The sequence below is a fragment of the Giraffa tippelskirchi genome, chromosome 3 (genome assembly GCF_054371585.1).
Source record: "Giraffa tippelskirchi isolate mGirTip1 chromosome 3, T2T-mGirTip1v1.2.pri, whole genome shotgun sequence".
Taxonomy (NCBI): Eukaryota; Metazoa; Chordata; class Mammalia; order Artiodactyla; family Giraffidae; genus Giraffa; species Giraffa tippelskirchi.
This window is the reverse complement of record NC_137277.1, coordinates 108,481,148-108,506,013: the sequence shown is the minus strand read 5'-3', so window position 1 is coordinate 108,506,013 and position 24,866 is coordinate 108,481,148. Positions and strand designations below refer to the sequence as shown.

General features: G+C 43.6%; 1 protein-coding gene across 4 annotated transcripts in view; it reads left to right on the top strand.

Annotated features, from left to right (window-relative positions):
* Window positions 1-24,866, top strand: part of KIF5C (kinesin family member 5C) — a 154,513-nt gene that overhangs the window by 54,856 nt on the left and 74,791 nt on the right. The window contains exons 1-7 of one of the 4 annotated variants that reach the window (XM_081580534.1): window positions 3,452-3,562; window positions 5,826-5,899; window positions 12,849-12,953; window positions 17,707-17,755; window positions 18,015-18,070; window positions 18,744-18,831; window positions 22,723-22,847. In XM_081580534.1, the coding sequence (XP_081436660.1) occupies window positions 3,499-3,562; window positions 5,826-5,899; window positions 12,849-12,953; window positions 17,707-17,755; window positions 18,015-18,070; window positions 18,744-18,831; window positions 22,723-22,847 (561 nt within the window). In that variant the 5' untranslated portion in view covers window positions 3,452-3,498. Of the gene's footprint in view, window positions 1-3,451; window positions 3,563-5,825; window positions 5,900-12,848; window positions 12,954-17,706; window positions 17,756-18,014; window positions 18,071-18,743; window positions 18,832-21,551; window positions 21,777-22,328; window positions 22,536-22,722; window positions 22,848-24,866 lie in introns of those variants that run through there. The other 3 variants (XM_081580533.1, XM_081580536.1, XM_081580535.1) reach the window with 3 other exon arrangements.

Below are 24,866 nucleotides of genomic sequence, written 5' to 3'. Positions count from 1 at the left end.
CTGAGGTTTCTCTGGCCATGATAAGCCTTGTTTACATCAGGAATGGAAGATAGTGCAGTGGCAATCTTTCTTTCTAGAGGCCAAGATTTGAATCAAATGACTTCTGAAAGTCCCTTAAGTCTCTGCAATTCATGGTAACATAGTAGATTGGTGAGCTTTCCTTTCTAGTCTATCTAAACCCTGAATTGTTTTTGAGATCAGAGAGACTCCTTTTAACTGGACAGCTTTATTCTCTCTTGGTCCTTGAATTTCCTTCAACTTCATTGGGTTTAAAAAAAATATTTTGAACATTTGATTGTAGCATCCTGGCATCTCCTACGCTCCCATCTTCGCCTGGTGTGTGTTTTTCAAAATGTCATCTTAAAGAGTGTAGAATTCTCTCCATTTCTTCTAGAAGAGGTGATAGGGTTTGTGGGTACCAGCATGGTAAATAGGAAGGTTCCTATGGATGCCCTAGGATTTAAAAACTGTGGTTACTGGGCACCATTACTGAAGTAATCAGAGTAACTGTTTCCCCATGTACAGAAGCCACTCCTGGCATTTGCCTTCCAGATTAACTGGATGTAGATCATCCAGTGCTAGAGAAGATGGTTTCTTGTTTTCCAGTTTTAATTTCTTTAAATTGGGTCCATTTGATTGTTTCATTCATATTTTGATGTAAGTATACTAGGTATTTGCCATATGGTTAAATATTGCTAGGGACCGCAGAGTCGGACACGACTGAAGCGACTTAGCAGCAGCAGCAGCAGAAGTGACTAAAACACCTAAGACTCTGCAGAAATCTTTGAGTATAGAGAAGGAGCAGATGCTTGCATAGTTATTATACATGTGGAGATTATGTGCTTTAAGATGGGTGTGTGCAAAATGCTATGGGAGCACAGAAGAAAGTCACTTGATACTGTTAATTTTGGTGAATGGGTAGGAGGATTGGAGAATTAAGGAAGGCTTCTTGGAAAGGTTGGGATCTGAGGAGCATAGAATATGCAGGGCTGTACAAGCAGAAGGAACAGCAAAAAACCAAAGCCTAAAGCTTAGGGTGCAGAGTGATAAGCCCTAAAAAGTTAGGCTGGGGACTTCCCTGGTGGTTCAGTGGCTAAGACTCCACTCTCCCAATGTAGGGGGTCCGGGTTTGATCCCTGGTCAGGGAACTAGGTCCCACATGCCACAACTAAGAGTTCACATGCTGCAGATAAAAATCCCAAGTGCTCCAATGAAGACCCAAATAAACAATTAATAAATAGAAATAAATATTTTTAAAAAAGTTAGGCAGGACCAGAATTGGATAGAAATTGATGGACTTTATCCTGTAGGCAATGTGCACCCACTGAAGAGTTGTGGAATGTTTTTTTTTTCTTTTTGGCCTTGTTACACAGCATGCGGTATCAGAGTTCCTTGACCAGGGATTTAACCCATAGCCCCTGCAGTAGAAGTGCAGAGTCTTAACCACTGGACCGCCAGGAAAGTCCCCACTGGAGAATTTTAAGCTCAGGGATATTATCAGATCGATTTTATTATTCTATTATATATGACTTTTAAGAAGAAATACATTTATTTTGCCATTGTTATCTGCCAGGCACCCTCTATGCATTTTACATATGTTACTGCATTTTAAATCTTTACGACTTTATGAGGTGTGTGAGTATTATTATTCTCATTGTACTAAAGAAGAAATTGAGGTGAAGTAACTTGATCATGTAGTTTTGGGACTAGTGAGGCTGTGCCTTGAACCTGAGTTTGTCTGACTTGAATTTTTCTGTACTATCCTGCTCCTACTTTTCTGGTGGGCCCATAATGAGCATTTGATAATTATTTTATGAGTTATTCCTTTTCCATCAGGCCATATGGACTACCTTGCAGAAAGGCAGGGGTAGAAATGGGAGTAGAGAAGGGAAAAAGGGAAAGAACAGAGACTGGGTTCCCAGGGCTGCTGGGTGACCCTGGCTGCTGCCAGTGAAGAGGCACACTTCCATTCTGCAGACGCAGCATGACCTTGCCTGGGCACAGTGGCATGAGTGCCCCCAGGTTGGCGGGCCCAGAATCTTGGCTGGCTGCTGGTGTTTGGTAGGATGGTCTCTGCAATCTCTGGGCACAGCTTGTGTGAGTAGTGTGGTTGGCTGGCGAGAGCCTTAGGAGTCCAAGCCAGGGGTGGCTTGTTAGCCACTATTGCCAGAGGCTCTGCTTGTGCTTCCCTGATAGCTCAGACAGTAAAGAACCTGCTTGCCAGTGCAAGAGACTTAAGAGACATGGGTTTGATCCCTGGGTTGGGAAGATCCCCTGGAGGGAGGGCATGGCAACCCACTCCAGTATTCTTGCCTGGAGAATCCCAAGGACAGAGGAGCCTGGTGGGCTGCAGTCCATGGGGTTGCAAAAGAGTTGGACACAACTGGGCAACTAAACAACAACAACAACTGAAGCCACTATCGGGCCATTGTTTCACATGGAGAGATGACAGGAGGCCACGACAGCCCCCTCAGGCACTCCGATGTGTAGCTGTGATTCTGTCCTCCCCGAATTCTTACCTGCCAGTCAATGGAACTAACTCTTCTGCTTCAGCAAGACCTAAACTCAGAACTGGTAAAGCCTAGGGAGGGCAGCTTGATTCTGAGGCCACACCAGGAGGCACAGAGTATTTTCAAGGACCCCACTCCCCTCCGCCTTCCTCCCGGGAGATGACAGGACTCTTCCCGCCCACTATGGGCTCTCTTCTGGGTTTGCTTGGCCGCTGGATGGATGTGTGGGGCCCCACTGGCCCTGTGGTGCGAGCTGAGGTCACATCACGCCAGTCCCTGTCACAAAGAAAGGTTCTGTCCAGCTGGGCTGGTCCCTGGCTTTGTGGCTGGTGTATAGGAACAGTCATCCTGTTATGACAGAGACCCTGAAACAAATGCTTTCCTCGGGCCCAGGACCTGTCCTTCAGCGTGATGAAAGTGCCTCTCTGTGGGCCCTTTCTGCAGAGGCGGGCGGGTGGTGATGTGGCTCAGTGGCGGCAAGCACAGGCCTGTTCCCCTCATCTTTCTGTCCTTGGCGGGTGTCCTCCATCTCCCCGCATCTCAGCGGTCCGGCCCCACACGCATTTTGGTGCTGTACCCCCCTCTCCATCTGTCCTCTCCCCTCATAAGCAAATGTAGATGCAACAACAAGCAACCCCCTCCCCCCATACCCAGAGTTTGAAGGAAATAGAGGACACCAGGTTAGAAGAGCTTGTTTTCTTTTTAAATCACCTTCTGATTCAGAACCCAGTTGATAGAGGGTGACATCAGCCCTCTTCAACCTTGATCACCGAAATAGGTTCTCCAACAATGAATTAATTGTTACATGATTCTGAACACTTTAAAGGCTAAGTGGAGTTTGTCCTAATGGGGTTTTATGTGTTCTCCTTTTCTTTCAAAAAAATAAAAATAAAAAGCAATTGCCCACAGTGTTGCCATAGCAGCAACAAAGAATCAGGGATTCTCCAAGATTCTCACGTGCCCTTCGCTCCCTGCCCCTAAACAAGCGATGCTGTCCATGAGCATTATGTGTTTGCCTGTATGTGTCCCAGTCCTTAGCCTGAGGGAGTCTGGTGAGCAGTGTGACTCACTAGGAGTTAGTGAGGGGGGATTAGATGGGTGGACTGGGGATGTCTACGGGGCAGAATTCCGATGCCCTCGTCCTGTCACTTCCTGGCAGAGGAAGATGCAAGTACTGGGTTTTCTGCTGTCAGCAGAGCTGGACTCTGAGCTGAGGTTTCTTCCCAGGGGCACCTCTGTGTGCAGGTGGGCATGTGGGGTGGCCAGAGGCTCTGAGGAGGAGCAGAGGGACTGGACCTTGGCCTTGGCTCCTCCCTCTTGTCCTAATGCCTGAGCTAATGGGTCCCAGGGTGCTTCCTCCACAGGGACTTAAAATAAGGAAGCCCTTTCAGGGTGAGGGGAGAGGTTTAATTTCTAATCAGTTAGGAGCTTAGGTGCTGTGATTGTGTCTGGCATTGAAATTTTCTGGAGGTGTTTGTGCTATGAATATACAAAATCTTGAAACAACATCCAAGGATGGAGACGTCTTTCTTCGAGTCCCTGAAAGCATGTCACATTTGTGGTTGTGTAGAAGCTCCCACTCCGACTACTGTTTTTGACCGGAGAAGCCTTTTCTCTGAGCAGGTTGGCATTTTTCAAGAAGACTGAAGCTTGAACCTCCAGCCCTTACGTTGTCGTCTTCAAGCTTCTGCTTCCCCTGTTACTAGGGAAACCATTACCAGAAGTCAGATACGTGTGAACATTTTTTCTCTCTCAGTCTAGCTTGACACAAACTCTTGAGAGCTGGTATGATTAAAAAAAAATCCTGCCATTTAATTTTTCTTTTTTTTTAGCTTCTCGAGGGAAAATCCCACTTTCTTTTCTGATTCTAGTTTACACTCCAAAGCCTCAGATCAGTAAAATGTGTATTAAAAAAAATTTTTTTAGGAGACTCAACAAAACAACAAAAACTAACCACCATCATAAAACTGAGAGAGACCAAAAAAGCAAACAAACCAACCTAATCAGGGCCTGAAATAGACAGAGCTGATTACCTGGTTTGATTTTTTTTTCTTTGTATATGGCCTTGGAGAGGACACCCTCTTATAGGGCTCCTCTCCCCACCCCTCTGTGCATTTAGGGATGAGAACTTCCTCCCTTTATGTAAAGGTAGGGGGTCAGGGAATATTAATCATACATCATCCTCCTTGTCAGTGCTGTTTATGTGGGTGAAGCAGATCGAGGGAAATGAGCACTAAATATATTTTAATCACCTCTGCTGCTTTGAAAGAATTCCCACAGATAATCGCCAGCTCATAGCAACGTCTGTCCGACTGTCCACACGCCACCCCCCGCCTCCCAGTCATCTCTGTGTGAGACAGAAGCAGCCTACAGTGTGTGGGGTCAGCACAGTCTGCTCCTCGTGGTGGTGGTGTTGTTTTAGTCACTAAGTCATGTCTGACTCCTTTGTGACCTTATGGACTGTAGCCCGCCAGGCTTCTCTGTCCATGGGATTCTCCAGGCAAGAATACTGGACTGGGTTGTCATTTCCTCCTCCAGGGGATCTTCCCGACCCAGGGATCAAACCCATGTCTTCTGCATTGGCAGGTGGATTCTTTACAGAGGAGCCACCAGGGAAGCCCCTGCTCCTTGTGTAGTTAAAAGAAATTCCCAATGCTCTTGGGCCAGGGTCATCTTCTTAGCACAGTCACTGGAAAAAAAGAAGCATTAAATTTGAGTCAGGATCCAGTTTCCGGGCTCATTGGATTGTCACCAGGTGTTTCAGTATATGGAGGGGGCCCCGTCCCTCCCAACTCTGGACAAGCTCTGTTCTGAATGGGCTGGGCAGCTTCTCAAGAAACCTCCCCAAGGAACCTGCTGGGGCCAGGTTTAACCCAACCCAAATCAGATCTTTAGGAGAGAAATTCTATGTGCACCTCACTGCAGAGACTCAGAGCATGATAATTTTTCCCCCCTCGACAGATCTCAAGAGATCAACATGGAGAAGAAAATTCAAATACCTTTCTACTAAAAATAAAATATACTGCTCAATATCTGTTTTGATTTTGATACAACCGGGAGAAAGTGTGTCCGCCTCTCCCTTCATTAATATATTCTATAGGCATGTGAGTCCATTTATTTTTATTTTGTGGAACCGTGGAGGCCCTCATTCCTGCTTTTATCTCACAATTCTACTTAAAATGCAAATGGAATTGAATACATCATTTGTGTGAAAAATGAGATGGGCCATTTGGAAAATGTAATTTTAAAACAGGCAACCGGCACTGGCATGCAATCAAAGTAATGAGTTACTTTTAATTTTTTTCTTGCTTGCAGATGTCCTTGAGGGTTACAATGGGACGATTTTTGCGTATGGACAGACCTCTTCAGGAAAAACACACACCATGGAGGTAAGGCTTCAGTGTGCTCTTCTGTCAGTCTCTGAGATTACTGAATGGAAGTGGTGCTTCCTGCAAAATGTTAGGTGCGTGTGGCTTTTTGACTGAGCAGTAGAGATGGTTAAGAGGATGTTACGTTTGTGTCACAATTTTTGTGTATCTTTGAGGTGTTTCAAAAATAGTGGTGCGTAAAAAAGTCTCAGGAGTTCAGTATTTTTTTAAAAAATCCTCTTTTGATAGCTCTGTGAAAATATTAATAATAAATTCTATTTACAATAAGCTAACCAGTGGCATGAGTATCCCTATGAGCTGTCACCCCAATCTTGCTGAGAAAGTCTGTTGTGAAAATCATTTACTCTCTAAAGAGTCTCTGGGGAGGCGAGTCTCTTCTAAATAAATAAAAATTTGTAGGTCAGAGGTTGAAAGAAGCTGGCTTTTGGACCAAATTCAGCCCACAGACATATTTCTGTATGACCTGCAGTGTTCTGTGGTTTTTTTGTTTTTATTTGTTTACTTTTTTACAAATTGCAGGCAGTGTTTAAAATGGGAAAATTTCGAATAATTCTTAGTTGACAATTCTTAGATTCTTATACATTTTGGTTGAAAATTCTGATGATTTGCAACTCTGGGTGCAATTTCACCATGGTATGAAGTGTAAGTTTCATTGGAGCAAGGCTGTTCGTTGTCTTGTTCACCTTTTTACTCACATTGCTAATGTATGTGAGACCACGGCTGTCATGTAGGAGGGCTTCAATAGAATATTTGTGAAATGGTATCCTCGTGGTGGCCCTGGCTGACCCATGAGTGTTGGGCCAGCCCTTGTGGTCCCCTGGTCCCCTCCATGCACATCGTGAGTGAATGTTTAGCATGCTTCCCCAGAAACATACACCCCTGGTCCCCCTGTGCCCTTGAGGGTGTGCCCCCAGCTCTAATGGTTGGCCCTGGATTGCTGTGGCTCCAGGCAGTTTTCCAGACAGGGCATGCCTGCAGAAAAAATTGGCCCCTTTTACCTCTTCTTTTCCTGCTTTTTGCCACGGATTTGACTCCTAAACAGCCTTTGGGGCTGGATAATTGTTCTAAAGACTGGGCCCACCTGACAGGTGAGGAGAGGTGAAGAGTGGTTATTATAAGCAACTACACAGAGGAAGTTTGGGGAATTCACCTTACAAGCAGCAGGGTAAGATGAATCCTTAATCCTTCAAGCTTAGGTTTTTCATTTACGGTCCCCTCTTGGGACTGTCATTGAGTTGGCTACTGCAGACTTGGTTTAGCTTGTGAATCATTCCTATTGAAGAAGAGATTTCAAAGGCACGAAGCTAATATCCTCAGGGCTCTGGTGTTCTGCTCACACCTACTTCAAGTGTGGGGCATGACTCTGGGGTACCTCATTCCTGTTGTATTGACTCACTTCCCCCCGTTTCACTGAGACAGAGGGGTTCAGAGACTGCACGGATTAAAGGAAACCCCAGGTTTATTTGCCACCTTTTCCAGGTGGAGCAGGACTGTTCTTGGTCACCCGAACCTTTTGGTCTCTCTTCCCTGCATCTGACATCCTTGGAAATGGGGTACAGGCATGGGAGTACCCCACGCTTCTGCTCTGGCCCCTCTCCTGCCTCTCTACTGGGCCCCAGACACCTAACCTGCTAGGCACTAGAAAAACTGCAGTGATCCATTGCCTGAGTTTCACCCACTCCAGTAGCCATGGGCAGAAACTCCTTCATAACACCTGAGGGAGAGAGAGAGAGAGAGAGAGAGATAGTAGGAGACGGCTTCTCATGAGGGAATCATTCCTTAGTTTTTTTGGAAACTTGCCCAACCATATACAATACAAAAAAATGCAATATTTAAACCCTCCCCCCACCAAATCTTACAAAATGCTTACACTAGTGACCTTTTAAGCTTTGAGATTAATTCATCTTTGAGAAATAAATACAATGTATTTGCTAAATGTCAAAAATTTAAATTGTAAACCACCAAACAAGAGACCTGTCCCCAGAGTAGAATCTTTGTTTGTGTTGCATGTGGGTGGCCAAGGATAGGTGGATGTGAGGAGATGGCAAAGAGGTGTGCCAGCCCCTTCACACTAAAATGGGAGACGTCGTATTAAATGAGAGCCTCTCCAGCTGTCTGTGACTCACTGCGTAAACCCCGCACGCTGGGAGTGGTACTGTAGGTCTGGAGGGACTCATGGGACCTAAAAGGAACAGAATACTTTGCAGGCGGCTCTCCCTGTTGCCTGAATTCTGTTGCCTTTCCTTCCTTGTCGTTTCAAAAGGTTGCTGGGAATGAGCTGCTTTCCTTTATTGTGACTCTGGAGGATCACATGCTTATGTCTGCAGGAGGAAGGAGTGGGGTGGATGGGGGTCCTACCCTAGTGCCTTCCCACCCCCTACATACTCTGCATCTGGCTCATTCTGAAGGGGGATGATAGCTGGAGAAAAGGTAGGAAATATTTTAGAGGAAAACAGAGGAAAGGGGAAGCCCCACGCTGAAGTCTAGACACTGTAGGAGACGAGGAAACCCAGGGCCCTGAAATACAAAAAAAAAAAAAAAAAAAAAAAATCCAACAAAATCCTGCAGGGCTCTCACCTTCTACAAGGAGGATTTTATATATTCGGCATTACACATTGTGATCTTTTAAAAGCTCTGGAAAGGGACTGTTAATTCCGTGAATGGACAGAGCTGTCACATTTAAAAGCTGTTTTTCATTTTAATCCCCCCATCCCACCCCAGTTTGGGGTCTGGCATCCAGTGGTGATTCCATTACCTTCTACTGAGGGGAGCAAACAGATAAGCCCACATAAAATTGGAAAGATTAGCTTCTGAAGATGGTGCATTTCAGGCGGATTTTCAGCACAAATGGGAAACACTGGGCAGTGTTGATGCTAAGCTGAGGGGACCCTTGGTGTGCTGGGCCCTGGCTGGGCTCTGGTGGGCAGTGTTCAGGGGCTGGTTGGAAGAGGGGTCCTGGGGTGCTGGCTGCACAGAGAAGAGAGGGGTGGGCCTTTGTTCAGAGCGGGAGGCTGGGAAGGGCTTCTCTTGCCCCGTGCCTTGCTTTTCGGCCTGCTTCTGCACTGATTCAGATGGATGCAGACACGCTGTGTTTTTCCTTCTACCCAAAGGGACACCTGGAGGCCCTGGGAGGGTGCAGGCTGTCCTGCTGCTAGGAGCTGCCAAGCAGTTTTTCATGAGCCTGTCTGTGTGCATTGGTGCTTGTGCACTGACGGGCCCCCACTCTTCCATCTTAAGTGTTTCAGGAAACTCTGTCCTGCTTGGGAGGCTGAGGAGGCCACTGGGGCTGGAACAAAGGGAGTCTTGTTCCATGGCAATGGTCTGGGTCTGGTTTCTGCTTTCACATTTGCTCCAAGAAGGCCACCTTCAGAAGTGGGGAAATTATACAGGATTTGAGGAAGATTATACAGGATGCAAGTATTAAAATGTCTCTTTTGCTTTCTGGGAGAAACAAGATGATGGAGTGGTAACATCCACTCAAGTTCATCCCTGATCCTCCAGCCGACTAAACTTGTCTCTGTTCTCCAAGCAGCAGTGTGCTCTCTCAGCCCCTCCCCTGTTCTCTTTCTCCTATTTCCTCTGCCCACAGTCTCACGTCCGTCCTTAATCTTACTCATCCCTAAAGATCTGGTGTCTTTCAAGGAAGCCATCCCATGTCACTCCACCTGCAAGGGATGTTTCTATTCTCTGAATTTCTAGAGCTCATTGCCTCTTTATCACCTTGTTTGCCTGAGGTGACTATTTATTGTTTGTGTACATATGCCTTTCATTTGCAACATAAATGCAGTGAAGACCTCTGTGGAACGCCTCTCTGTCCCCGACACACACCACACAAATCCATCATCACTGCACCACACATACACCACACACGCCTATACCACACACACCTCCACACCACACACACCTCTACACCACACACACCTCCACACCACACATATCCATCATCCCTGCACCACATGTACACCACACACATTTCTACCACACACTCCTCCACAGCATACACATACCCCCCACACCTCCACACCACACACACCACACACCCCACACATACCCCACATAGCTCCACACCACACACATACCCCACACACCTCCACACCAGACACAAACATGACATATCTCCACACCATGCACACCACACACTTTCATTCTCACTGCACCACATACCACTAACCCCACACAAACCCCACATACCTCCACACCACACACATACCCCACACACCTTCACACCAGACGCAAACACGACGTATCTCCATACCATACACACCACACACTTTCATTCTCACCACACCACATACCACTAACCCCACACATATCCCCCACACCACACACACCACACATATTCATCCTTACCACACCTCACATTGATAGCCTTCCCCACACATCCTCATGCCTCACACCCACACACTCTGTGTATACCACACACAACCCAAATACACTACACAAACACACATCATACCTCACACACAACACACACACTACACACTGTGTACATTGACACCATACACATGCACACACTACACATCGTGTACATTGACACCACACACACACACACACACACACACACACACACACACACCCCTCCACACACAGATTATTTTGGCGTCCTCAGTTTACTGAGCATAAAGGCCCTCACCACTCTTGGGCTTATGAGCTAGGAGAAGGCATCCTAGCCCTTAAACCTTTGGTAGCTTTGGGTATCGCTGCGTCACTATGAGAATGGGGGGTATTACTAGGCCTTCTCCAAATGTACATGTGCTCCTTCTTGTATGATTTTTGGGTTGAGTCTTCAGGGAAACAAAACAGGGAGTGTCCAGACTCATCCTGATTCTGCCTTGGTTCACACCCCGACGAAGGCAAAAAAGGGGTGTCAAAATTTGTATGCACCCAGAATTAATTGGAAGATCAGTCTGTTGAAAGCAAAGGCATCTAGGGCAACAGGTTTGAGTCAATTATAAATGATTTTTGGATTATCAATCATTCTCCTTTGGCTGTGGGCCACTGAGGAGAAGCTGAAGTGTTGTGATGGATTATTCAAGAGCTCCAGGTGGGGGGGGTGGGGGTGGAGGAGGATACCCTTTGGACTTTCTGAGTCAGATTGGCCCATTGGTGTCACATTTGATAGAACAGAGATCTGTGTTTTCAGTGTAGGTACCATTTCTGCCAGCAGAGTCCACGGTCCAAAGCAGGCGGGGTCCAGTATTTTGATTTGTTACATGTTTACGACGGCCAATGAGAAGTGATGGCTCAGTAATTTGGCTTTGTTTTCATTAGATATATCTGGGGTAGTAACATGTTTTCAGACTCTTCAGGTCAAATAAACCCTAACAAGTGCTTAATGAGAACGTTATTATGAGCTGAATAATAACATTTATTGTCACTAAGCCCATTATATCTACTTTTCAATTTAGATTCTATAGTAATTCTATGCAGTAGATATTGTACTGAGTCTCATAAGCCCTGGAAAGAAATACTTACTGGCCATCCTGCCTTTAGGGAGTATACAGTTAAACTAAAAAAAACAAGAGAAATACATCAAATGATTTAGGATTCTTGGCAGATGAGGCATTCCTGGAGAGTACCTATTTTCCTGGTAAGAGAGCTTTGCCAGAGGCCAGAAGTGTCTGAATTCAGCTTTCCCTTGCTTTGGACGGAGTGGACGGTCAGTAATCAGGTGCCTGAAGGATGGCTCATAATGGAAAGTGTTTTGTGGCCTGTAGTTAGTGCCAGGGTTTGTGTGACTTCTTGCTTTTCATAACTCAAATATTGGCTTGAAAGTCATCTGAAAGAAAAAGAGGACTTGATTGAGGAAAACAAAGCAGATCTTTCAGATATTGGGCAGATTTGGAACAAAGATATGTGAGTCAAATTCATAAAGACTGTTGGGCATTCCTGGAAAACCAGAGAGAAAATTGGCTTTTCTGCCAGCTCTGTTTCTTCCTAGAGTTTTAGAACTTCTGAAAGGCAGAGTGATCGGGGTATGCAGTTACTGACAATTGCTTTGACATTCAAACCCTGTGTTTGTGAGCTGATAGGTTATTCAACGTAGAACTTAAGTGTTCCTTTGGGTGTATGTGTAGAGAAGGCTCTCTGGAAGTTGTATGCTGAGATCCTTTGTAAGTCTGTTGCTTTAAACACTTCTAGAACTCCTCCTGAAAAGTTAGTTTCAGGTACTATGCTGTATCTTTTTGAAAGTCTTTGAAACAGCAAATTCTGGATTTTGAAAATGGATTTAGTGATAATTAGAGATAACAGAAACATTCATCTATCCATCATATATTAGGTAAAATGAATACAAGTGGGAAAAAGGGGAAAGTTTATAAGCAGATGTACATATTAGAAACAGCCAAAATATTTGAAACAATAAAAGCTGATAAATATATATTTTAAAAGAAACTGATAAAATGGACTTTCTTGATTGGTTTTTAAAGTGCTACTGCAGGTATTTGCAGAATCAGATTCTTAGAAATGTTTAAGCAGTGATGATGTGAATGAAACTATGTCTATCAGCTCTTGATGTGATTTCATTAAGGCAGATTAACTTGGATTTGTAGATTCTGGTCAGTGTGTAAACATTCCAAACCAAAACCCACATTTAGTATGTTACAGTCATACATATAACCTCATTCCTTCTCTGGCTATCTTTCTCTCCCTTCTACCCACAAGCTCACCTGCATACACACTGATCTGCTGCCCCCAGTGGCAGCAGAAGGGGATATTGTGGGCCTTCAGAGCCTGACAAAACGTGCTGTCCCATGCAGGCTTGAGTTATCCTGCTAACTGTTGGTCTGTTGGCTTGTGGGGTGGATCTCCAGGGGAGCAGGCAGTGTCTGTGTTCTGTTTAAGTGTCTCCCTGTTCCTGTTTAAGAAGCCCGGGTATGGTCCTTTCTCTCACACGGTGCTCAGGTCCCCAGCACCCTTTAGATACCTGTGTGTGTTTTTCACTCACTAGGGGAAGCTACACGACCCTCAGCTCATGGGCATCATTCCAAGGATTGCGCACGACATCTTTGACCATATCTATTCCATGGATGAGAACCTGGAGTTCCACATCAAGGTAAGTGCAATTGATTGAGTCCTGAGAGAAGAAACTGAGCCCCAAATTGTGTTTCTTTGCTTTTTTCCTCTTTTTTCATGCACATAGAAGATGATTTTATTGATTTTAAGTGACATTCCTGTGGTCAGCAGAGCCATATTTATTATTTAATGGCTTAGGCCAATACCGAGGAAATATTGAGATAAAGGAAAAGCCCTTTTTAGGATGGAATCATTGTGATTGTGGTCTGAGTTCTCCCCTTTACCCTGTGGATTTCTATAGATATGACTGGCGTGTGTCCGTAATTGGGCAAGGACAGCATTTCCCAAAGTGTGTCTGGGGAACCCAGTCCCTCATATCATTACTCAGTGAGCTGCCATGGAAAAGGCATATGTGGCCAAATTAGCTGGGAAAATGCTGTTGTTGAACAATTTAAATTTACCCCATGCTTAAGTGTGCTATTGTGTAATGCACTGGTACACAATGGACATGTGGTATATTACATTTCCCAGCTTCTTTGACTGTGGACCTACTTTTCCCTCCTTGGAGGGCCACAGACTAGCATTTGGAGGAGCACGTTCTGAGAAGTGCTGAGAAAGGGAATTCTTTTCCTTCTTGTTTTTGTTTTTCATACCTATGTTCTGGCTTAAATTTGAACTGAAAAAGGGAGTTTTCTACTCTCTCAACTATAGCTGTTAATTCTTAACATTTGGTATGAGGGGTATATTCACTGGAACTTCTTTGTTTGCAAGTGACTGAAAGTCACTTGTTTAAGCAAATAGAGGAAGTTGTTGTAGATAAAGCATCTGACAGCAGGTGTGGGGGTGGGGAGTTGTGGAGAAGTAAGAAATCTAGGCTCTGCTTTTCCTTAAGAAAATTGTGATATGGTTCACATACCATAAATTTAACCTTTTTACAGTGTACAATTTAATGGTTCTTAGTATATTTTCCAAATTGTACAACCACGATCATTATTTATTACTCCAGTGAATACTAAGCAGATTTATTAAGTAAGTATATAGACAGTTACACGGAAAGTCTTACAACACATTTTAAATGAAAGGGCAATATATGATTTCCATAAAGAATATTAGTAGCATCACCTCTGAAAGGTGAGACTATAGATGATTAGTTAAATCAAAGTTTTGTACATGTTTATCCTAGAAGGTGGCAAGAAAACTAGGCACTAAGAAGGCAAAATGCAAAATTAAACATGAATTTTGAAAAGTACATTCTACAAGACTTACTGTAGGGTTTTACCAGCAAGAACAGATTCTGACACCTACTTTCCTTTCTACTTTTGGTAGTCCTATTATTCAAAAATCTTTTGTGAAAAATTTACCAGCAATAAAGTACAAACTTCTATTGAAAACATCAAATTAGCTCTGTATGATGCTTTCAGGATCACTGGTTAATTCCAGAACGTTTTCATTACCACCAAAAGAAACTCCATCCCTGTTAGGGTCCCTGTCCCTGCCCTCTTGCTTTATTTCTTTCCCTTGTTCCAGACCATCTTTCTCTTTTGTGTGTGTGGGAAAGAGGGAGACATCACAGCTTCTGCTCCACATCCCCTTATTTCCAGTGCCTCATTCCCCTGGGAAGGAGCCCACTGGCCCAGCCTTGGTCTGATGAGCTGTGTCCAGGATGCACATCACTGGTGGGGTCCCTGCCACAGTGACTATCACAGGGACAGGGTTGACAAGGGGATGGGGAGGAGAAGGGGGCATTTCTAAGATGACTTGGAGCCGAGCAGATCAACCAAGAGGCTGTGATCCTTGAAAACTGGGACCCAACTGCCTCAGTTCAGTTCAGTTCAGTTCAGTTGCTCAGTCATGTCTGACTCTTTGCAACCCCATGGACTGCAGCACGCCAGGCCTCCCTGTCCATCACCAACTCCCGGGGTTTACTCAAACTCATGTCCATTGAGTCGGTGATGCCATCCAACCATCTCCTAGGCCCATCATTTTAGAAATAAGGAAACTGAAGTTCAAAGATAAAGAGCCCAATGGCCCAAGTGACATCAAGTCCTCAGCACAGGTGAAATTAGACTCCTGATCTGACCAACCCCATGTGTAGTACCTGTTCCATTATATTAAATTTCTACCTTCACTTATTTCTATAGTGTGTGCATGCTAAGTTGCTTCCATCGTGTCCGACTCTTTGAAACCCTATGGACTGTAGCCCACCAGCCTCCTCTGTCCATGAGATTCTCCAGGCAAGGATACTGGAGTGGGTTGCCCTGCCCTCCTCCAGGGGATCTTTCCAACCCAGGGATCAAACCTGCGTCTCTTATATCTCTTGCATTGGCAGGCAGGTTCTTTACCACTAGAGCCACCTGGGAAGCCGATTTCTGTGGCACTTTCCCCAGATTATATAAAAACAAGGCAACAACTCTTTGCCCATTTATAAAGTACATCTGGCAGATCTTTTTCCTTACAGCTCCCTTTGTTGGCTGAAGTCAGCTTCTCCTCCTTGCCAGAGTTCTTTATATCTGAGGATGCAGAAGCTTGTTGCTTTGATGGGATCAAGATGTAGGAGCTTAATGCATCTTTAAGGCTGTTTGCATTTAAATACCTTGAACCCCTGCAGGGTTCTTCTGGGATAATCCTGGAGTAAGATGTTAAGCCAATTATTGCCCTCAAAATAAGGTCTCACATTAGAATCTTATTAAGATAAAAATAGCCCCAGCATGAAGGGAGGGAGGAAAGGAGGAATGACACTCATGTCAAGGGCAGAATTTTACAATCTAGGGTCCTGTCCTGCCTTTGTAGTTACGTTCTCTTATTTCACAGATAATAATTGTTAAGTAGGCAAGTTTGCTATTGATTACTCCGTATTTTGAACTGAGTAGTGACAGGCTTAATCAAGAAAAAGAGGCATGATTAAGACAGTATTGAAAATCTTCTCCTTAAAGTGAGCCTCACAGAGGTTTTAAACATTATTTCTGAACATGCTTTTAAATGCTTATTTATTTTTCTTCCATCTGGTCTTACAAAGTATTTGAGGTGACAGAAATAACAAAATTCACCCCCCTTCCAAGAAACCACTATCTGCTGTGGTAACAAGAGATTAATAAATCAGAATTCTCTGTATACTTATATTAAATATGAACAAGATTCTAAGTGCCAGATTTGCTGATATCTAGTCCATGAATGGTCTTCAGGTGTCATTAATTTTCTCTGTAACCTGTGGAAATACAGACACATGCTTAAGATCTCAGAGATAACAGAAAAGTCTTAATGAAAACCAGACAATTCTGAAATACAGAGTGGGTTGGAGCCGGGGTTGAGTGGGCTGCACAAGGACTGGGTTAGAGATGTATCAGGTTTAGAGACCAAGCAGACCGTAGAATTGTGGCCTCAGGGAGAGGTTTCTGGAGTAGTGGGTAAGATAAGTGTGTCTGCGACAGAGAGAGCCAGTATCAGGGCCATGTGACAGGCATGCAGGCAGAGGTTGTTAGGGAAAGGATGCTCAGCTATAGGCTCTAGGGTGTGAAGCCAGGACCCCGATCTCAGAGAAACGAGGAGTCAGGAGGTTCCAGGCTGAGACAGACGAAAGATAATGAACCAGGACTGAGCTGGGTGGGGACTAGTGCTGGGTTAGGGAGTCTTCACTTCACCTGGTCTAGAGCCAAGAATAGTGGTGGAGGGGTGAGGTTTCACCTGTAGAGTTGCATCCCAACTTTACAACTATTTTTTCAGCTTTTTAGAAAACATCTTTTTTGATTCAATCCTCTGTTTAGATTTCTGGGGAGGGGGAATTGGGGGGGAACCCTGAACTCGAGGGAAGGAAAAGTTGATCTGGTTGGCAGAAGGCAAGTGTAGGTAGAGTACAGAATCCTAGAGGGAATTTTTGATATCAGTGGCTTCATATGACAGATGGGAGCATTGAAGTCTAGGTTCTTGACTACTTGTGAATTAAATCTCCAAGATCACATATCTAGTTAGAGTTGTTCCCAGATGTCAGCCTGGGGTAAGGGTCACCTGGGGAGTTTAGAAGTGGATTCCAAAATCCTATTCTTGGAGATTCTGATTCAGGGGGATTGCTGTAGGATTCAGGGCAATTTAAACAAATGCTGAGTGAGATGCTGGTACAGGCAGTGCTGGGACTGAGGTTTGAGAATAATTCATTGGAAGACTTCCTTTCCCTCTCACAGATTAATTGTCTTTTATTAAGTTACATTGTGTTCAAGTCCTTCCTGGACTCCCCAAAGCTGGCCACTGTCACCAGCTCTCTTCCTGTTACCGGTTCTGTGTTTCTAAGCAACTGCCCAATCCCTCCTCCCCACCTTCTTCGTTTGAATCTTTGGAGCATGCCCCCTCCCTGGTCTGATGAGGCTGTCAGTGTCATGCCCAAGGTGAGGCCGACTGATTTTTTAACAGTTACTTGCAAAGGACATGTTCTGCTCTAGCTGCTGTCACACCTAGAAGTTTGCTTGGTGCTCATCTAAGGTGAAAGGTAGAGTCTTCCATAAGACTAGCACAGGATGAGAATAACACCTGGTTGGGAGCATAGGGACCTCTGATGGGGGGCTGGGGGTGGGGCCTGGGCCACTGCGCAGGGACTCTTAGAGCAAGCTGACAAGTAGGAAGCGGGAGGCGGGTGAGAGGCGGGGGGTTGGCTGGAGCTCTCCCTTCCAGACTCCGAGTCTTCATTTTGCAGCCTTCTTCTTACTCTTCGTAGCATGACAAAAAAGCTTTTGAAAGTTCTAATAATGATGTTATTGAAATACAGGGTGGCATTTCTGTTTCAAAATCAATTTGTTTTTAATCAGGTTTCCTATTTTGAGATCTACCTGGACAAAATCAGGGACTTACTTGATGGTGAGTAACCCAAATTCTTGTCCTTTGTTCTGTAACTAAAGTCCAGAGAGGCTGAAATGTCTTACAGTCCTTCTGCTTCAGGAATTTATAGCGACGTTCTGTTGCCTTCAGGCTGTCTGCTTATTCTTAGCCAAAGCTTTAACTTGAGTTACTGCAGATTAGATCTGCTTATCTTCTATAACAATTTCTATTTTTCCTCCAATACAGGGCCTTTAACTTTTCTTTTCTTCTTTGCATGTCATCATTATCGTCTCTGTAGTATCCAAGACAAACTTGGCTGTTCATGAAGATAAAAATAGAGTCCCGTACGTAAAGGTATGAGGAAATCTTCACTGATGATGCAATTGATTTCCCTCCAATCACTGTCATAATTATTACCTAAGAGGCCCAGAACATTACCTAAAAAGTACATATCCATATTTAATCGTTTCTTATATTTAATATTCATCTGGTTAAAAAATTGGCATTTCATTTCTTCAGTTGTATCTATGTAAGTGTATCCCAGATGTCAGATCACAGGAGGTAAGAACTAGAGAACTGAACAGACGTTATTCCCATTTAAAGAGGCTTTGGGATTGAGTATGGTTGTTCATACTTGGCACTTAGAAGAAACCTATCATAGCATTATGTCTACAGCTTCAGTATCTAATTAAAGTTGGTGGCTAGATTGAAAGGCAAAGCAAGATTTCATCCGTTTCTTTCTCCATCATTAGTTTTCTTCTTTATTTTCTGTCTCCCCTGCTATTAAGTGTGACTATGTACTTAAAATCTGGTATTTCTTTTATGGTTTACTGCTGGGTTTCCCAGTGTTTCTCAGACTTCTTTTGAATGTACAATTCAAGCCCTTGGCAAGGAGGAAGAGTTTTTGGGTTGACTCTGTACCCTTTCTCTGCATCTACAGTTCCAGAAGTGGGAAAATGTTTAGCTGTTTTAAAGTCCTGTGGCTTTTCAGTTTTTCAGTGACAAACTTGCTCTGGCCGTCTTGCAGGGGTGCACCGAGCGATTTGTGTCAAGCCCGGAGGAAGTCATGGATGTGATAGACGAAGGCAAAGCAAACCGCCATGTGGCCGTAACAAGTAAGCCTGGTGTGGTGTTTCCTCCCCTCTAACCTAGGACACAAACATCTGCCTACCAACCAGGTCAGCTGTGGGTAACGAGGTCCAAATGAAATAATGCCCAAGAAGGCAGTTATAAAGCAGTGACTGGCACTCAGACACAGGGGTGTGTGCAGTACCAGTGGGCCTGGGCAGGTCCTGGTACAGAAGCAGCGCCTCCTGCTGTCCAGGGCCTGTTGGAAATGTTGGGTGACATTGGGCCTGGGTAACAGCCTGAGCCTGAACACTGGAGTAAGCAACCAGCCTGCCAGCTAAAGGGGGAAGAAAGTAAGCTTCTAAGTTCATTTATTTTAACTCTATTATTGTTTAAAAAATCCAAACTGACAGATTCTATATGCTAGTCATACACAGCAAAAGAAACGATGTTAGGTTTATATCCTCTGTAAACAAGGAAAAGAAAGTCGCAGAGGAACTCAGAAAGTGGGGCCAGGTGCTTTATTGTAAACTCTTTGCTGCCTTGTCCATAACAGACACATCAGGTCAGCTGGTTGACCTTGTGGTGCCTTCCTCAGGGAAACAGGTCATGTGGTGTTAGAGCTGCAGAGGTTCCATGGGAAGATGGGGGCTGTCTGTCTTATTCAGAGGGTCAGGGACAGATGAGAGTGACTTCTTGTGAAGATCTCCTGAAAGAACAAAGAATTTCTAGCTTTGAAGAGAGAAACTTATCTGGGCAGGGCATGTAGATATATCTTAACACAGTCTTGATGTCTTCAAGGTGCTGACCTTTAGAGGGTCAGCTTGCTTTGTTTGATCTGAATGAGTAGACCATCCAGGACAGCTGACACTACAGTGAGGCGGATTTTGACCTACTACAAGAAAAACCCTTGTCCTTACAGCTGCTTCCCATAAAGCCTGCTACCTGGAGAGGTAGTGAGTCCTCTGCATGGTGTAGAAGAGATTCAAGCACTGCTTGGTTGACTGGTTCTATGATTTTTTTGATCCAGAACTGTAATTCTCAACTGTTTCTCTACTGCAACGCCTGTTATCAGATGGTATTCATATATGTGGCAAGTTCCATCCGTGAGCCTAGACTTGTATACAGTATGGGTTAAACTCTATTTCTTTCTCTTCTGCTTAGACACTTACAGAAAGAATGATACACTTACACTAACAGCATCTCTTGTAAAGAAGTTTCCACTCTGTTTCTTAAGTTAGTTATGAATTATTTGTGACATACCTGATAGTCTATCTTGGCCTTCTGCTTCAGAACTGTTGGTCCAGAACATTATACTATTTTTTCTTATTCTGGTAAGATGTTTTCTTTAAATTTTGTTATATTATGCATAACATACAATTTACCATTTTAACCTCTTTTAAGTGTCCAGTTTAGTGGCATTAAGTACATTCACAATATTTGCAACCATCGCCATTTCCTGTTTCCAGAATTTTTAATTATCCCAAAGTGAAACTCCATACCCACTGAATAATAATTGCCTGTACCATACTCCCTCCTCCCAACCCCTGTTAACCATTGTCCTATTTCCTGTCTCAATGAATTTGACAACTCTAGTTACTTCATATAAGTGGAATGATACAAGTCCTTTTGTGATATGCTTGTTTCACTTAGCACAGTGTCCTCAAGATTCATTCATGTTGTAGCATGTATCAGAGTTCCCTTACTTTATATCAGGTGGAGTAATGTGCCATTGTATGCATATACCACATTTTGTTTATCCATTCATCCATAGATAGACATTGTATTGCTTCTACCTTTTGGCTGTTGTGAATAGTGTTGCTGTGAACATGGGTGTTTAAACATCTGTTCAAGTTCCTGCTTTTAGTTTTTTTGGGTATATACATCTTAAAGTAGAATTGCTGGATAACATGGTAATTCTACTTTTAATTTTTTAAGCAACAGCTATATTGTTTTCCATTGCAGGTGTACCATTTTGCATTCCCACCAACAGTGTGCAAGAGTTTGAGTTTCTACATCCTTGCTGACACTTCTTATTCTCTATTTTTGTTTTCTTTTTAACAGTCATCTGTTGTGTAATGATGTAAAATGGTATCTATTGAGATTTTTGATTTGCATTTCCTTAATGATTAGTGATGTTGAGCATCTTTTCATTTGCTTCTTGGCCATTATGCATCTTCTTTGGAGAAATGCTATTCAAGTCCTTTGTTCTGTTTTTAAAAATTAGGTTGTTTGCCTTTTGTTGTTGTTTATTTGTAGGAATTTTGTGTATATTCTGGGTCTCAATCCCTTATCAGATATATGATTTCAGATATTTTCTGTCATTCTGTGGGTTGCCTTTTCACTCTTTTGACAGTGTCCTTTCATACACAGTGTTTTACATTTGATGAAGTTACATTATTTTTTGTTGCTGTTGTGGTTTGTGTTTTGGTGTCATATCCAAATCATTGCCAAATCCAGTGTCATGAACCTTTTCCCCTATGCTTTCCCCTAAGGTTTTATAGTTTTAACTTTTACATTCAGATTTTTTTCCTTTTTGAGTTAACTTTTGTATATGACCTAAGGAAGGAGTCCAACTTCATTCTTTCCTGTGGATACCCAGTTTTCAATTTGGTGAAGAGACTGTCCTTTCCCCATTGAATGGTCTTGACACACTTGTCAAAAATTACTTGACCATATTATGTGAGGTTTTATTTCTAGGCTTTCTATTCTGTCTTATTGGTCTATATGTCTGCCTTTATGACACTACCACACTGTTTTGATTACCATAGCTTTGTAGTAAGTTTTGAAGTCATTAAGTGTGAGACCTTCAACTTTGTTCTTTTTAAGGATTGTTTTGGCTATTCAGGGTCCCTTGACATTCCATATGAATTTTAGAATGGACTTTTCTATTTCTATAAACAACATCATTGGGATTTTGATAGAGATTGTATTAAATCTGTTGGTAGTATGGACATCTTAACAATATTAAGTCTTTTAATCCAAGAACAAGGTTAGCTTTCCATTTACTTGTGTATTCTTTAATTTCTTTTGGCAACATTTCATAGTTTTCATTATTTGCCTTTCATTTTCTTGGTTAAATGTATTCCTAACTATCTTATTCTTTTTTCCTATTTTAAATGGAATTTTTAATTTTCTTTTTGAATTGTTCATTATCATAATATATAATGCAACTGATTTTTATGTATTGCTTTTGTATCCTGCAACTTTGCCAAATTCATTAGTTCTAACATTTTTTCTGGAAACTCTTAGGGTTTTTTCCCCCACATAATCTGGTTAGATGGTTTTGAAAACTGATTACCAGTGTGGGTTGAATAAGACAGTCACTGGGGTCCTTGTCTGCCTGGTGAACAAAGACCAAGATCCAAGAAGATTTTGATTTTTGTTACTTGGTTCTAATGAAGCATATTTCATCTCTGAGACTTTCTATGTTCCTAGCATGGGTTATAAGAGAAATGTATGTCTTAATCCTTCTTTAATAAAGTCATAATTCTTCCTTAAGAAAGGTTGTGATATCACTGGTAAGTCAAGGCCTGCACACATTGAAGAAGATGGAATACATCAGGTACTAATCATGGTGATAAAGGCTGAGGGACTTAAAGTAAGGCAGAGGAGGAAGCCTTGAGCTCTTCAAGGAGAGAGTCAGACTGGACTGGAATGTTGGAGGATGGGGACTTCAGGCAGAGCTTGAGAATCTGTTGTCTTAAGCCACTGACCTCAATTTTTAAATTAATTTCTCTGCCACGTGAAGGTATTTTAAATCTTTCATTTCTAGAATGAGCATCATTTTTCAGAAGTGGTCTCAGATAATTTTTTAAAATTGAATGGACTTAAAAAGAATGGAGCTACTTAGGCATGATTTGTTGTATTTTTGATTGAGAGGCTTACTACTAAATTTATATGTTCTCTCTAGAGCAGTAAACTCTCTTCTTTTTCAGACATGAATGAACACAGCTCTAGAAGTCACAGTATCTTCCTGATTAATATTAAGCAAGAAAATGTAGAGACTGAAAAAAAACTCAGTGGGAAGCTTTATCTAGTTGATTTGGCTGGGAGTGAAAAGGTAATTGGTTCTTTATTTGTATTATCCACAGTTTCCCCCTGCAATTTGCTTCAGTGTGCAGTGGTATAATTTTTATGTCTTTCTAGTCCCTGGTTTTAAAGAGCTTTTAAAGTTTCTGATGTGCCAAGATGTTATTAAATTTAACCTTCATTTCCCTGCTCTTTGTTTTCTGGTTCTGAAGTTCCCTATTCACGTCACAGGAGGTGCATTGAATGCAAACCCTGATTTATGCCAAATAGACTCTGATGATGACAACGAGGCGAGTGTTTGGTGTGAACTTAGCCTGGTGAAGGCAGCTATTCAAAGGCGGGAGGGACGTGAACTTCTGAGGGCAGGAAATATCTCTGTGTTGTAACAGATTCAAATAGGCTGGGAAGGGGCTTTGCCGTTGGAATGTGGCAGGCTTGCCTCTGCAGGTTTGTTTGCTGATAAAATATCTGGAACATGGGGCTCTCCCTGCCTTCCTGGCTTCTCTCTCCAGCAGGTGTGAACTGCCCCCATCCTGCATGGGTAGCCTCACTCCCTTCAGGCCACAGGGCCTGAAGCTGGTGTTTAACCACAAGCCCTGACCCTTCTGTGATTTTGTCAGGATTTTCTTTCGGCGTCTGGACCTGGTCAGTTCTCTTCCAGGCACACTTGGCCACACTCGAGATCCAATAGGCTTCCCAGCACCTGCCCCTGACCTCCCATCTCACCTCCCCAGCACCGCTGAAGGCTCCTGTGGCCACACCCGAGCTGGGGGCCCTGCCCGCCTTGGGTGACATCATAGAGCAAGTCTCTGCACACAATACCCTGTGGCCTACCTCATCGCTGATGCCATGCAGACTATGTCCCCATCAGGGCCAGCCCTGAAGCTCGGTCAGTCTCTCGAACTGTGTCATTGATCTCCACTTACTGCTCCCACCACTGAGTTGCCGAATGCCAAGTTATGGCCACTGTCATCTGTGTAAGTAATGGCTACTTGGGTTGTTCTCCTGTCTGCATTTGTACAGCCTGGAGCAGAAGATCATTTGGATAGTCCTAACTGGGACTTGAAAATTGTTCTGGGCCAGCTTCAAACTGTAATTAAATAGACGCCCACCAGCACAGGAGTAGAGAACAGCATTGCTCACCTCTAGACCGGCCATTAGCAGCCGGCATCCACTTTGCTGCCCCACCTGTCGTGTGGGTCCAGACAAAGCTCTTAGGGATCCCTTGCCTCCTCCCGAGCTTGCCCCATTTCCCTTTAGAGAACAGAGATAACTACCCAGGGCCTAAATGCAGTGGGAAAGTGCTTCATACAGGCAGCTGAGAGCGGAGGCTGTACAGCGTTGGCGGTTATTGCTTATGGTATTTATGAAGTGTTTTAAAGTTGTGGACCTACAAGTTGTTTCCTCTGCTCATATCTGTGTTCCCTGCCCTAGATGTATCCGCATGAATGTGTCAGAGTGATCTAGTAGAACAGAGCTCTGGGGCTTAGTCCCATCTCCCCAAAATGTGTTCTTCTCTTGGGTAAGCAATTTGACATGCCCGGAGCTCAAATTTATCTTGTCTGTAAACGGAAGGTGATTGTACTTGTCTTGCATATTTCATGGAGCCGAGATGCTCAAATGTGAAAGCACCTTCAACACCGTGAATAGACTGTTACTATTTGTGAGCCGGCAGCTCTGTGATTTTTCCATCTGTAAGCATGGGACCCACACACAATTTCTGGAGAAATACTTGAATTTTTCTTTGGAAAAACCCTCCCCTGCCCCCCGGACATGCATTCATCTCTATCATTGGGAGTTCCTCCTTTATATGTAATTGAAATCCATCTTCGCACCATTTAAAATCATTTCCCCACTGTTCTTTCTTCAGAGAGCAGCCGCTCCCCCTGTGTCTTTGGTCCAGTCAGCAGAGCTATGAATCATGTTGCGTTCCCTTTTTTTCCCTAGCATCAGTGAACTGCTTTGTACCCGGAGCAAATGCTATACATACGAAATTACCAGTAATAACAGAGCCGAGGAGGAATGGTGCATGGTTCCTCTAACTATGGAG